Source organism: Parasteatoda tepidariorum, chromosome 1 (assembly GCF_043381705.1).
Source record: "Parasteatoda tepidariorum isolate YZ-2023 chromosome 1, CAS_Ptep_4.0, whole genome shotgun sequence".
NCBI classification, from domain to species: Eukaryota; Metazoa; Arthropoda; class Arachnida; order Araneae; family Theridiidae; genus Parasteatoda; species Parasteatoda tepidariorum.
In genome coordinates, this window is record NC_092204.1 from 54,085,889 (window position 1) to 54,102,047 (window position 16,159).

The window sequence follows — 16,159 nt, forward strand, 5'->3', positions numbered from 1 at the left end:
ATAAATTTGTGTTAAAGAAATACTTATCACAAAATTCACTTAAATAATATTTTTGCTCATATGCAAATAAAAATATTTGCTACAATTATTTTCATAAGTTTGTTATGTTTCATCTAACTCACAGGATTTAAATTTTTACCAACATGTGTCAGATATTGAGCAAGCACAGCCCTACTAGAATTTATTTCAATTTTAATTTTTTGGAAAATTTTTCAGTTATAGGCTACTGTTTTCGTAATATTTGAAAGAAAGCAATTTCATAAAAAAGAATTTTACATTTAAGAAAATAAGTAGACAAAACAGCCAATAACATACATAAGATAGCACCTTATTCAGTTTATTTGTGGTTTTAAATTAGATTCAAAACCTGATTAAATATAGAAAACTCATATGAGTGGTAGCGTTTAGTGAAAACTTAAAATGCTTAGCACAATAAAAAAATTAATTATTAAAATTTGTTTTTGATATCAATGTTCTATTAGTAACAGTGTTTTCGAGCTATTTTAAATTTTTTTTTTTTAATTATTTGGCAGAGTATCGTAAATTTTATTCTATTTTATCATGTTCAGGTAGACGCAATAGGCACAATTCTTTTGAATTCTTGCTTGTTCTAATAAAACCACTTATTCTCAAACATGACAACAACAAAACGTCTAAGTTCCAGGAGTCGATAAATCATGTCAAATTAGGTACTACACAGCATCTAATAGCATAGATCAATTTTTCAGTTATTCTTTCATGTTGTAAATACATCCATTTTTAACTTAGCTACTCCCTATAAATAAGAATCATACAATTTAAACTTCGAAAAATATTGAAATTTCAAATTTTGTTGATCAGACTGAATTATGGTTCAGACTATTATTCTACTTCCAGTTTTTTTGAAGTATCTTTTTATTTACATAATATTTATTTTAGAATCGATATTAAGCTTCCATGGCGACAATATGTTGTTAAATTGCATTATACAAGCAAGACACATCACAGAGCAAGATATATCCGCAATTCAAATGCAGGGGGTCGAGAAAAAGATACATGTTTTGTCTTTATTGATTGTTACCACTTTGTGGATGTAACAATTTATTGTAACATTTATAATCAATATAAAATATGTTCATACTGTAATCATCTAAATTCAATAATGCAGACCTGCCAACCTTAGAAAATAAAAAAGCAGGAGACTCTTTCTGTATCACGACATAGCGCAATATTGAAAATTAAACCTGATTCACACTTCCTACAAGAAGTTTATTTCAAAATATATTATTTACATTACATAAAATAGACCACAATAAGATTCTGACACTGACTAATAAAGATACGTGTTCTTACTATAAAATATAAGGTTTTATAGAATTATATTAAAACATATCTTTTGATTTTTTCAAATTTAGGAAGAAGTTCAAAACTAACAAAATATGTCAATAATGAATACAATACTTTATAAATGCATTTCTTAATTTTTTTTTTAACTGCTACTGTTTTAAAACTGCAGATGTTGCTGATTTAGCATTATTTTTAAAAAAAAACTGGCATCTATAGAAAGTAAAAAAACATTTTGCCTAATGGTGTCCAAGATATCTCCGATTTTGCCATTTCATTGGTTATTGCTGCTGTTTTGGTTCACACTCACCATAATTTTTAGTGATGTTACGGGGCAAAGTTTTTCTAAATAAATGCCCAGCATGATCTGAAGCACAAGTTGGGAAGGAAATTGCACAAATTGTTGTTTTTTTACTCTATCTTGCACTAAATAGAAAAAAGCAGGAGAAAACACACTGAAGGCCTGAGGGCGAAGATTTGAGACAAAAGCAGGAGACTCCTGCTAAAAGCAGGAGAGTTGGCAGGTCTGAATAATGGAATGGAAGTTTTATTTCTAGTTTTATGAACATATTGTGGGAAATATTGAGAACAATGATTAAGTAAAAATTTGGTTGTATAGGTACCTAATAACTCTCTCTATAATTTACACAAATAATTGAAATTATATTTTTCATTCAATTAACATTTATTAATTTCTTTAAAATAACTTGAACAACTAAGATGTTAAATTTTATAAATAGAAGTAAGATAAAATATACAGAAAGATATTTATAATGAAATAAATAAAAAAAGTTCACTATTAAGGCAATGATTGTTTGAAAGCACAGTTTCAAGGAATGAAGTATTATTTCCAAAGACATAAGCTTTTTTTTTTTTTTTACAAAAAGATTACCACAAAGAAATTCCAAGACATAGTTACAAACTGTTCTGCAATAAGAGTAATCTTATTTTGCCTTGAATAGATTTTAAAAAATAAATGGCATTTTAATATCTATTGCCAGAATTATATGATGAAGCACCAGGAATCAAATCTATCCATTTCCAAACTTTTTAATATTACAGTGCATGGAAATGAACAACAGATGATTTAAACGCATCTATACACATTAACAACATATTTATCACACGAATTTTTTTTTAAACATTATTATTACTAAAAAAAAGACAATCCAGATATACTAAGCATCATTTTTTTGTCCAATAAATACTATTTAGACAAATAATACTATAAGGACACTCCCCTATAATGTCACAGCAATATCTCTCTCAAAGTTTCTAGTTTACTCTAGATAGGGTGGAGCCATCTATTAATTTTAAAAGGAAACATTTAGTTGATGCTATGGAGGTTGGTTTATTTCCAAATAATTTCCTTTATTCTATTCTTTGGCAACTCTAAATTATAAGTCTTTAGAACATTTATATCTAAATTATTAATAACATTCAGTAACTATAAGCAACAACACACATTTGTATTTATTTTTCTATTAGTTTAAAAGAATTATTAATGATGTATGTCAACATAAATATCAATCTAAAATTAATAAAATTAGAACAAAGTTTTTAGTTAGTATTGTTAAGTAGCCCATATATTTTACATCATAACACCTGAACTGCTTCTCAGGGACAGTCATACAAATTAAAAACAATTTTAAAGAAATAAATATTTGTTATTTTTATAAATAAATATGAGCAGTTTATTATTGACATTTACATAACTAGTTTTACTTGTACATTGTTTGTATTACTTTACAATGACTTTCATTACATTGAATTTCTTATTGTTACTTTATAAGAGTGACATGTTCAAAGGGTACTGAATTATATATTTTCTTAAATAATAATAATAATTAGTTGTTAAACAGAAAGTAAAGCATAAAGTGCTTAAAACTAAGAAGTACATAGCAGAACAATATATGTCTCAGAAGTATTTGCGTACACGTCACTACATAATAATTAAGGTGCAATTCACAATGAAAATTTTACAAGCTCAGGGGCTGATCCAGGCAAAAAAAAGACAAAATTCAACAAAAAGGTCTCTTTTCAAAATTAAAATCTATAAAGATGACTTCTTTACAAAATTAAATTCATAAAAACAACTCTTTCACTGCATTTAATTTATTAAAAGGTATTAGTATTTTTGGCATTTTATCAAATTGTGGCACATACCTGACATTTTTTGATAATAAACAAAAAATATATTGACAGCTCATTTTTTAAAATTTTTATTTTTTATTTGATTAAGAACATTTCCCAAAAATATTTTAATTTTTCACAAAAATGGGCCTCAAAAAAAATCTTTGTTTGACCTCCTGATGCTGTTTATTTAACTAAGTATAGAATTCCTTTTTCAATTTTTGTTTTCAAAATAAAATTTGCAGTTTTAAAAAATTCATAATTTGATTGTTGAGAGTTAATTTTGGGCAATACTTGCAAGGCATTAGTAATTATCAAAAGTATTGCTGCAGAACACTGAATACATAATTCTGCTCCTCAGCTATTTTTAAAATATAGTAACTTTGTCTTCAGAATTTTAAAACATTTATTTATAACTATAATTTGATTTAAGCAAAGTATAGCCACCATATCTTAACATAAAACAATAAAAATAATTAATGGTTTATATACAGAGAGGAAGACAGGTAATAGATGACTATAAATGCACTTATTAATAATCAATCTTCAAATAACATAGTAACAAGAGCAGCACTTTTACATTGATCATCATCTAATCTTCTTGCCTGAAATAATTGAAATACAGAATATTATTTTCCAAATAACATAACAAGAATTTTAATCAGCTTATTTAAGCACTTAGACAAAATTGTAATTTTTATAATGCCTCAAGAACTCTCAACAATATTTTCTCTTAATCCTGGTAGCAAACACTCTCGAGTAAGGTAGCAAGCACTGCGAATCATCATAGCATTCGCAGATTATTTTTAATCTCAAAATAAAATCAGAAAAAAAGAAAAAGGAAACATTTCTGTGTGTATATATACATATAAGCAAACACATTTTCATCTCACAGTTATACCCATGGTTCATCTTGTTTAATATAATTTGAACTAGAGTATGTTTTAATTTCTAATACTTATTTAATCACTAACTCAAATATAGCTTTATAAAAGCAAACCCTAGATTTAGTTCCCTCAATGTTCATTATTCTGGTTATTGCTTAATTTGCAGTAAAGTATCTGGGATATTGCAGTTATAAATTTTATAAGAAATTTTAAATATGTTAAGCCTCATCTGCACATCCTTTTCATAGTTTTTTTATTCTATCATTGTGCTTATAATAGTGCATATATTGAATAACATTGAGCAAACATCAGTTTTTTTTCTCTTAAACAAAGTTAAGCATCATTGTGTGATTTTAAACTCCCAATATTTGCAAATTTTGTTACATATATGTTAGATTAAGGTGTTGTGCTCATGCAGTTTATGGAGATAAGTGTTGCAGACTGATTCCGTAAATTCTGCTACCAGGTGAGAAACTCCAAATGGACGGCACATTATAGAGTTCCCTCCTGCAGCTGAAAAATATTTTGAAGGTAAAAGACATTTGTCAGACAGACATGAACGTCTCTATCAACCAACACTGTAAAGTTTGAGAACAAAATTGAAGAAACAGAAACCTATTGTTTAAATCGAAACAATAAATTTAAATTTGTAATAACTCTTGAATGACTACATTGATTGGCAATGTTCTTGCACATTGCTATTAATCTACAGATTATTCAGCAATACTTTTTAACTCCCACAGAAAATTATTGACACACAATATTTAAAAATCATATTTTTAAACTTTGCATGTGTTTTTGAAAGCACCAATACAGAAACAACACAAGGAGATAAGTTATTAATTTTGAAAAAATAAAATCGATGAGACCTAAAAAATAATGCAATATCAGATTAGATCTCAACAATCAGACAGCAATTTTATTAGTGTATTGGCTTTCTGACACAAAATTTATTGTGATAGGTCAGAAACAAGATATGTGAGTCAGACTATTTTTTACAGGGTCCTATATAACTTACAGGACCTATATAACTAATTTGACTTACAGGGTTCCCAGTCAATTTCAGGAAGAGAAAAAAAAAATAAAAAAAATCTACAAGCTCATTTGGTTTAAATGATTCAAAGCAGCATCACACCACAGAAATGAGCTAATGATCTCTCACAATAGGGTTGGATGAAATTGAACTGATTACCCATAAATAATAAGTCATGATTATAGAGTAATTGATTACTGTAATCAACAATAATTCGCCTAACTTTAATGCATAAATGCAGCTCTGGGAAAAAGTTACAGTGATAAAGGATGCAGAATTAACTAAAACAACATTTTAATTTTTACAGATCATTTTGTAATTATATACACATTAAAATAAATTCAGTGACATGATAAGCAACAGGGTAATAAAAAAAAAGCAACAGTATCTGAAAGCCTATGCGAAACCACCTCTGTTTTTCAGAGTGTTATTCAAAGTAAAAACCCATTTCGAGGGTAGTAACAAGTTTTTATTTATTTTTTATATAGAATCAGCTCTTTAGTTGTAATTGTGCATTTTTAAAGTTTTCTTTTAATTTTATTATACCTAATTGGCATCAACACTACACTTTAACTACCAAGAATTATAGCTCTCACAACAAATTTACTGAAAAGCTAATTTAAAGTTTAGTCATAATTTTCAATGACAAGTTTTAGATAAGATAAAACATGCTATTTTAGGATAAAAAAGCAACAAGACTTGAAAGCAAAAACATACAAAGATATAATTTTCAATAAATGTAACATCTAAAACTACCTTTATCAATTAATGCAACTTGTTTTTCAAATACATAACTTTACAGCCTTACACAGACATACTACGATACTGTAGTTTGCAAAGTTGAAAGTAACATGACAAAATTAAATATGAAATCCAAATGTTAAATAGTAATCAGATAATTTTTTTGCTGATGCAAATGATGACAGTTTGTTTAGAAAAATATAGTACAATAGGGAACCGATTATCCGGAACGATCGGGACCATCGCTATTCCGGATAACTGATTTTTCCGGTTTTCTGAATCGCTACAAAAAGCCGTTTTTTATTGTTAAACCCAACTAAAAAAAAAAAAATATTTGGTAATAATCTTGAAAAAACGAAGTAATACACTAATGATTATTTCCAAAATGATGGTAAGGTAAACATCTTTCAAAAAAGAAAGAAAAATCCTAAAATCTTATGAGGAAAAAAAAATTTTTTTTTAAAAATGGCGGAAAAATTTATCGAATTTCGTTCTGGTTTCTTGGTTTTCCGGTTTACTGATTTCCGGATAACGGGTTCTGCACTGTAATACAAAAAAAAAAATTTAAAACTAGATAAATAAAATATAAGGATAAAAGTGTATGAACTATGAACAGTCAATACTCACAGTATTCCACTTCATTAGAGTAGGGACACTTGTCAGCTTAAATTTTTCATCTTTCCTAAAATCATTGTTAGGATTTTTCCAACTGAAAAAAAGTAACAGATACAAGGATATATGAAAGATAATTTAATACAACTTATTTTTATTTAGATTAGTAGGTACATTAATTAAAATATACAGCATGGGAGTTTTAATCAAACATTATTTAATAAAATTGAAATTAAAAACATATAGTGCTTTTATGTTCTGAACTTTCCATGATTTTTTTTTAAAGACACTAAACAAGATGTTGTGTGAAATAGCATTATTCAAAATAAGATAATTTTATTTTTAAACTCATTACAGGCCAGGCTAATTCACTACATGCCATAATTTTGTACTACTTCCAGTTTAACTGTAAAACAATTCAGCACATTATTTTAAATTAAGTAAAATTAAAAAAATAGTCCTAAATTACGGAAAGCTTGTCTTTTTATTATCTTATTTGAGATCACAAAATAATTCTAATATTGATTTTATTACATGAAATTCTGTTTTTTCCCGAATTCAAAAATAAAAACCTAATTTTAATTTTACATCGACTTACACTAATAAAATCACTGGATTATAAAATCAGCTGCATTATAAAATTTACTTTGCAAGTATGGAATCATTACAATACTATAAAAAGGTAAAACCAACTTTTAATGAAATCATTTTGTAAAATCAAATTTTTGTTACGTGTTTTGAACATAAACACTGCCTTTCTCATTGGAATAATTAAAATTTTATATTTTCAATAGTTTTGAATGAAGGAACATTTAAATAGCTAACTTCATTCTATCCCTTACCAATAAAAAGAACAAAATTATAGATGTGGATTGTACTTATGTCCCCTAGTTCTGCCTCAATAAGGTGAGGGTGTTTATGGGTAGAATAAACTAATTTTTTTTGTTAGGGCCATCCAAGGCAAAAGTTGCAATAACCTGAAAATATAGAAATATTATTGTTGTTAGAAACAGAGTGCCAGTGAAACGGAGCGAAAATTATCGCCAAACCAACACCCGATTCCACACCTTGATTCAAAATTAGATCCCTATCGGTAGATATTACTTGAAATTGATGGTTCTTGTACTTGGTTGTTGTTAATTTACGTCGCACTAGAGCTGCACAATGGGCTATTGGCGACGGTCTGGGAAACATCCCGGAGGATGATCCAAAGACATGCCATCACAATTTTGATCCGCTTTGGTAGCCCGACAACCTGCGCGCGAAGTCAAGCACTTCACGGTAGCACAATTTAACGAGGACCAATACCGCACACCCTCGGTCCCTACGCAGACTGATCCAAGTGGTCACCCACCCGCACACTGACCGAAGACAGAAATGCTTGACTTTGGTGATCTGCTGGGAACCGTGTCTTTGCGATCAGTCCACTGCGGGACTCTTGTACTTAGAATAAACTAGTAAAAAATATATATGGGCTTGCACAGAGGTTTCTGTGAGTTTACTTTAGTTTCTCGCGTGCCACTGGCTAAAACATTAATAATTTGGGAGCCAAAACTTGGCAACAAGTCTAGCACTGGAACCAACATGGAAATCACTTCCACTTTATTTACAAATATATCAAATAGATTACATATTGATATTAATTTTATATAGACACTTACTAATCTCTACTTCCTACACCACAATAAATAAAAACGCTATCTTCAGGTGCACTTTGCAAACCTTCTTCTATAATTGGATCAGCTGTAAACAAAATACATTATATTATATATATAACTTTATAACAGATTAGGTATAGATTTAATAGAGTCAGGTCTGTTTATAATATATTAACATATGTAAGATACCTGTAACGCAATCTGGACACCAACTCTGACCATTAGCATCTTTAGATCCACTAAATAGAACAAATAATGCATTGGAGTTGGAATTTTCACTAATTGCTTTTTTAACTGCTTCATAACCTTCAACTTTGATTCTCTTCACCATCTTGAATAAAATTAGTTACTTTAAAAAATCCCAAATTCAGCGTTTAGAAATTTAACGGATACAAATTTCAGATTAAGAATAATACAAAAAATAATTTGGGCAAACTTATGTCAGTAAACTTATCGGTCTTAAAATGAGCTGTAAGAGATAAATAAAAATGGGTGTTTTCATAATTACAGTGACATAGTTTCGCGCTGTATCTTTTAAACTTTTGAGTTTTATCGAGTTGGATTTGCATTTTGAATACTTCTGACTGTTCAAGAATTTACGAATAAGAATTTCTTCAACTGTTTAGTTTTAGTTTAATCTCAGTTTTTAATGTTATCTATTTGACAGTTGCCGATGGTTAAAGTTAAAATCAAGATGCAATTTTATTTTGCAGTGGTTTCGTGGGTCATAAAAGTGACAGAAATAAGTAGGCAAACGCTCTTTTAATCAAAACGAATGTAAACAAGTTAAATAGTTGTTGAGTTTTCTATTATTAAAAATTTCGTTTACATCATGGAAGAAGATTCCCAATCAGCAGATTCGTTTAAAAAGCCTATTTTACCTTTAAAAGATCCTTCACTAGATTCTTTTAAGAAACCTGCAATTCCTATTTCTGATGCCTCCACCAAAGACTCATCACAAAATACCGCGGCGGCAAGTCTGATAGATTCTTCTGAAGTCAGTGATATTCCAAAAGTTGCTAACAAAAAAAGGGAAAAATCTCAATCTAATGTCCCATTACCATATGAAGAACCTGAATGGCATGGACACCCTCCTCCTAACTACAGCTTAGAAACAATAAAAAATGGCACGTTTATTTCAACTTTGTCCATCAAAGCATCTCTTGTTGTTTTCGGGCGCTTAGATGTTTGTGATGTTGTATTTGAGCATCCATCAGTTTCGAGATACCATGCTGTTATTCAGTATTGCAAGGGAGATGATACACATCCAAAAGGATTTTATTTGTATGATTTAGGAAGCACACACGGCACGTTTTTGAATAAGTCAAAAGTCTCACCAAAAATATATTATAAATTAAAGGTGGGATATATTCTGAAGTTTGGAGGTAGCTCAAGATTGCATATATTTCAAGGGCCAGAGGAAGAAGAAGAAGTGGAAGTTGCTAAACCTAAAGATACTGTAAATGAAGCTGTAGAAGAAATATGTACTTGGGGAATGGGTGAAGAAGCTGTTGAGGAAGAGGATATGACTGAAAATCCTTTCGCCATTTCAGCCACAAATGAGGATTTGTATATTGAAGATCCTAAGAAAACCTTGCGTGGTTGGTTTGAAAGGGAAGGTTACGAACTCGAGTATAAAGTAGAAGAGAAAGGATTTAGAACTTTTTGCTGTACTATTCGCCTTCCCATTGATAATCCAACTGGAGATTATCTACCTGTAGAAGCTTCTGTTAGTGGTAAAAAGAAAGAAGCTGTCATTGCATGTGCTTTAGAAGCTTGTCGGACATTAGATCGACTGGGACTGCTGCGACAATCGCATCATGAAAGTCGACAAAGGAAACGTAAGAAGTGGGAAGAAAATGATTATTATGATAGTGATGAAGATACTTTTTATGATAGAACTGGAGAGATTGAAAAACGCAGAGAAATGAGAAAACGATTAGCTAAAAAAGTTGAGGTTAATAACTTTGAAACCATATCAGCAAAACTTACTTCTATTCAGAGTGAAATGGAAGATATAAAAAATAAAATTTCCGTTGGTGAGTCTAAGGACTCGAGTGATTCGACATCCAAAGAGATTGATACTCTAGACATGTATATGTCTAACCTGTCTGAATCCGGTTCTTCTTTGAGTGATAAATTTGAAAGAAGAAAGTTAAAATTAAGATTAATTGAATTGGAAAAAGAAAAGGAACATTTAGAAAAACTTGCAAACATTGCAAAGCCAGTTAACATGCCTGCTTTAAAAAAGAATCTGGGATTTATCGGAAAAAGGCCCCAATCGAAATTGAAGCTTCCGTCTGCAACAAAAAGTGAAGACACCAAACCTAAAAATGATGATGAGCAAATTGAAGAAGATGATTCAGATGAAGAAGCATCTGTAAATGTCAATCAGGAACAGATAAATAAAGAGGATTCCAATCCAGATATTAATAAAGAAATTTGTTCTAAAAATGATGATACTGCGGAACCTGCGAAATATGGACTAATTTTAAATACATCTGCAACAAACAATCTTAGCAATGAACATATTTCATCAATAGATTCTTCAATGGATGTTGTGGAAATTGATAGTTTTAAAAGTAGAGCTGATATTAGTGAAGAGAAGAAAAACAAGAAAGGTATTACTGACTCTGCTGAAAGTATTTCTAATGTTGACAAAACTTTAGATTTACTGAAAGAAGATTCAAAATCAAAAGTTGAAGAAAACAAAGACAAAATTCAAAAGAAATCTAAAAAGAGAGACGTTTTATCTAAGACAAAAGTGGATGTTTATAAAACTGACTCTAATGAATATTGCACTTGGATGCCTCCAAATAACCAATCAGGAGATGGCATGACTCATTTAAATGCCAAATATGGTTATTAATAAGTTTTTGTATTTAATATCATATTATTATATTTAATTTTAATATGGTTGTATATATATGGTTAATATATTGCTATATTAACTTGTAAAAAAATGTTATGCAATCGGCCTTGGGCTTAATAAGGAAAATTTTCAATAAATATATTTGGTTTAATGTTAGAAACTGTTTATAAAACCCTTGTTATTACAAAGCTATAACAAATTATCAGTCCGTATTAACAATTAATATATTTACTTATATTTAACAAGTTATTTTTTCTGAACTTCTGGAAAATTATTTCATTGAAGTTGTGAAAAAGAAAATATTTAACTACGTATTTAAGAAAATTTACTTTCATTTAGGTATAATACACCCATTTTGATAAAATGGCATTGATCAATTTTTTACTTTTTGTTGCCTTTTTTCAGGAAAGAAAATATTTTCGTGAAAATTTCTTAATTATATAAAACTTTAAATTTTAGCCATCATTTTATTTTATATTTAATATCAAAAGTTTTTCTAAATAAGTCTGTGCAATAATTTGCTAAAATAATGAGTTTAGTAAAATAACAAGTATATGCAGCTAGTACTTAAATTATATGAAGGAAACTTTGTAAAAAGGCAGTTTTTTAAAATTTTATTCTTGTGTAGGAATCGTTTTTAAAAATTTGATTCTTGTGAAAAAAAGGCCCTTCTTACAAATTCAATTTTTTTAAAATGACTTTAGTTTCTGCTTGGATTTCCTCCTGAATATGTAAATAAACCAAAAAATTAAGAAAAGGTATTTCTCATAGAATTCCATTATTCATATAAATGCAACAATTAGCAAAAGCTTTTATTTGTGCAAACCATTGAATTTATTTTATGCCTACTAATGTTCATGTATGTGCAAGATCGTTTTTGACAAAATGTTAGTAACATCTGCTTTTTAAGTTTGATATGGATGAGATTGAAACCACCACCATTCACTTTGAAGACATAACGTTAGCTGAGAAATTGTATATGTTTCTGAAATCAATAATAGTTATGAGTGATAATGTGTTTTGTATCATCTATATCGTAGACCAAACACTGAGGTTTAGTAAAAAATAAAATTCAATAAATGAAAATCAAACATTATTCCAATCAGTGTAATAGCCAATTCAAGTGTTAGGATCAAATGTCCCCAGTCCCTACATTTTTATTGTAATCGTGTTTTACTGTATGTAATTAAAATTTCTTGAGAGTGAAAATTGAGATGTAAAATAGTACAAAATATCTTTGTATTGATTATTAAAGGCATTATGTTTGCTCTTTTCTGTTTCATTATTTTAATAGTTTTAAGAAAATTTAATTTGAAAAATTTTAGTTGTTTTTTTAGAGAACATGTTAATTTAATTTTTAATTGTACTGATATGCTGATTTTGACATCAAGTACTTGGTTCTAAGAGATGTTGGTAAAAATATACTTTTATAAATGTGTGCATATGTATGCATTTTTGAAGTGAGAGTGCATATGTATGCATTTTTGAGTGATACAGAGGACCACAAATCCTGGCTGTCCGATTGTCCTTCCACAAAATTTCCATAGTTTCAGAAAATATTTTTGGTAGAAGTAGTGAAGGTAATATGTATTAATATTTTAATAAATCAAAAACGTTGCCCGCCTCTGCATATACTGAATAGTATAAACAGTTATATAAGAGATCTGATTGATGAATGGTCATGTTCTTAAGTTTTGATAGAAATTCTATTTGTTTTAAAAATTTCTGTCTTAGAACATAACTGCTAGAAAACTTATTTAACAATTATCTGAAATGTTGGAGGGAAGGTATGTAATTGCTGAGGTGTTTGAGATATTGTAGATGGTGCATATATTGTAGAAAAGTTTAGCTTGTTTCTTTAAATCTGAAAATCTGTTTATGTTTCGGAAAAAGAAGTGCCTGGGATTTGTTTATCTCTGTGTGTATACATGGTGTTTTGTAGAGACCACCTTTAATATGCAGTTTTAGAATCATTAAAAATATAAATAAAAACTCTTTGAGGGTTGCAAATAAATATATTAGCAAGGAAGAATCAAAAATGCTTTCAAAATCTCACAAATCACAATACCGGAATCTAATACTAATTAAGCTTGTTTTGACGTTTATTTCATTTACTTTCCTCTACTATAATTTTTCAGATTCCCAGGGAAGACATTTACGCGCTATAGCGCNTGTAAAGGACCCATTTTTTTTCAAAAGGACCCAGTTTTTTAAAAGTCATGGGTCCCAGGGACCCGGGATTTTGAAAGCCTAGTGTCTTCCCTGGATTCCAATATTTTTTTTTTTCTTTTCTTAAATATTAATTTGTGCCTCCCAATGTGTCCTTTTTTTAAAATTTTTGATCAGGATTCTAATTCTGAAAACACATATTAAGAGATTAATAAAGCAGTTTCTGTGGAGAACTCTGTTTATATATATATACTTCAGAAAACTGACATTCTTGTATACCGGTCAACATTTAAGAAAAATGATAAAATTTTTTTGCATTAAATTGAAAAAATTACTGTTATAATGCTATTACAATACCCTCAGTTTTTGGTCTTCGCCTAAATTTATAATATTACTTTTATGATTGTGACCATGAGCCTTACTAAGCCAGTTGCCTGAATGAAAGCTCACATTTGATCTCTGATTCTGCTGGTACAACGTGAGCATTTCTGAAAATCTGATTTCCTTCTCCGTAGGCTCAGGAAATAAAGGTTTTTCTCTAATATTTTAATTATTTATGTTTTACTAAATCTTACATTTATACAGTTTTAAAAATGTGAATATACTGATCATTTACATATCAATTTTGAGATAACAGCAAACACATGTTCCCTTCAAGATGATTTTCTTCATAAGAAAGGGTGATATGAAGAAATATTGAAATAAAAATAGATCTAGAATATGTTCTACTTTTAATAGATCTAGAATATGTTCTACTTTTTCTTTGAATTCCCGAATAGATGAACATATGGAATCCTGACCAACGAATCTTGGTTCATTATATGTAGGGGCAGAAAGCAGCCACATCACAATAACTGTGTTTTAAGTAAAATAGTTATGTATTTACAGAACATTTTGACGTGATAAATATGATATTTGAATGATTAAAAGCGTTTCTATCATGCATAAATGTTTTTACTGAGAGTTTTTTGAGAAAATTGTTTAGGCTGTATCATACCTCTCTTACTCATTATGATTTTTCTACCCATGACCTGCTTTTCTGGGGGAAAAAAAATACGATTGCAATTAAAATTAATTTAGGAACTGATATACCTTTTTTTGATATCAATAGCACATTTTTACAGTATGCCCAAAAAGTGTCTTTATTTAAATTATGTTCAAAACAACCAAGGACAAAAAAAAAAAAAAAATCCATTTCATTTAAAAATTTATTTTTATTTAGCATCACTGTTTTTTTCTTCATAAACTGTGAGAAAAGCCATTTTTTGAAAAGTGGAACTAATAAAATAATATTTATCTGGTAATTGTTTTAGTTTCAGCAAATTACTAGTCACTGTTTTCTCTAATGTCTGGAAATTGTTTTCCCAATTTCGTTATTTTTGTCTGTTTGTTTTGTTGCAGAATTTTGTTGTTATTTTCCACTTCCTCTGTTATTCATCATTCTCATCCAGGCTGAGTATGCTAGGTTAGAACTGATGTTGGTAGTTTCAGTGTTGGAGCGCATTATGCATAGGCATCTCTCTGACCATGCTCCTGCACAATATCCACCTCGTCGACCTTGTTTTCTACAAAGTTCATGGCATTCATTCCAGTTTGTTGGGCATAGATTCCTTCTTGCTGCTTTTGTTGTTGTCAATGCTAAAAAAGGAAACAATGATTTAAATTGTGAATAAAGGAAATCAATGTGAATAATGACACTAAAATTAACATGCTATAGTTTCAGCAGCGTAGGTAAGGGAGGGGTATAATAAGTCAGCAATACTCTGGACGATACTCAAGCATCTCTACTACAAAGTTAGCCGTTTCATTTTTACGATGGGACAATGTTCACAGCTTCAAAATACTCTGCTTTATTTATAATTATCTTGATAGCTATGGGATGGGTTATATTTTTAAGGGACAGTGTGGCATATCTATAGGGTGTAAGAGAAGATAACTTGTTGGAATCTGGTTATAAATGCCTCACATGGAAATTTTCCTAGAATTTTAGGGGTACCTTTTCAGGATTGAAATAAGATGTAACCAGTGGATGGAGGGTGCTCCGAGTTTTCTTAACTTTTAGGCTGACTCACAAATCGAACACTTTCTCCGCATACTGTCAGGAAATGATGAGCTCAATTTTGTGCAAATTTTCTGGTTGTCTTTAGAGCCTTTAGTATATCTTTTAAGTACAGTTTTATTTTAATTTTGTAGACTATTTCTTTACGTATATTATCGTATTTTTCTTTTATTCAATTTTTATTAATAACTTTTTCCTACATTTGAATCATGAAAAGAATTGGAGATCAAAGGTGAATCAGAAGTCGTCATAGAGAAATCTTCAGAGGAAGGCATTGGCTCACATTGGGCTGTCTGGCCAACTATGGTGATGATGACATTTGAATCATAAACTTTTTTTTAAAATGATTTATTTATTTAATCATTTTTAAATCGAGTTTTTCAATCAGTTCAAAAAACACTTTCAAAGAGTTATATTCATTTGGAGGTAAGCTTATATTTAATTCAATTGTATGCAAAGACTAAGTAGGTAACGTAATAGGTATGCGTATAGGTATGTAAAGGCTAAACCTGAATTAGATTTAAAGTTGCAATATATTTCATAAACTAGTTCTCTCTATGGTTTTTGTAATCATCACATTGTAATATTTATTATAAAATAATTATCATAAAAAATAAAAGGATCTTAAATTTTACAAAGGTAGTTAATTTAAGCGCATAACTGTGAAAGAAA

The 16,159-nt window shown here is 29.2% G+C and overlaps 2 protein-coding genes across 2 annotated transcripts; one reads left to right on the forward strand and one right to left on the reverse strand.

The window, feature by feature from the left end:
* Positions 1 to 3,542: 3,542 nt before the first annotated feature.
* LOC107438002 (thioredoxin domain-containing protein 17) lies at positions 3,543 to 9,072 on the reverse strand. The gene is made up of 4 exons (XM_021146037.3): positions 8,577 to 9,072; positions 8,391 to 8,472; positions 6,745 to 6,826; positions 3,543 to 4,061 (listed from the first exon to the last, which is right to left on the reverse strand). The coding sequence occupies exons 1-4, from the start codon at positions 8,716 to 8,718 to the stop codon at positions 3,996 to 3,998; spliced, it is 372 nt and encodes a 123-aa protein (XP_021001696.1). The 5' UTR covers positions 8,719 to 9,072; the 3' UTR covers positions 3,543 to 3,995.
* Positions 9,073 to 9,123: 51 nt separating this feature from the next.
* On the forward strand, positions 9,124 to 12,529 carry LOC107438016 (kanadaptin). The gene has a single exon (XM_016050174.4). The coding sequence runs from the start codon at positions 9,220 to 9,222 to the stop codon at positions 11,254 to 11,256; it is 2,037 nt and encodes a 678-aa protein (XP_015905660.1). The 5' UTR covers positions 9,124 to 9,219; the 3' UTR covers positions 11,257 to 12,529.
* Positions 12,530 to 16,159: the final 3,630 nt, after the last annotated feature.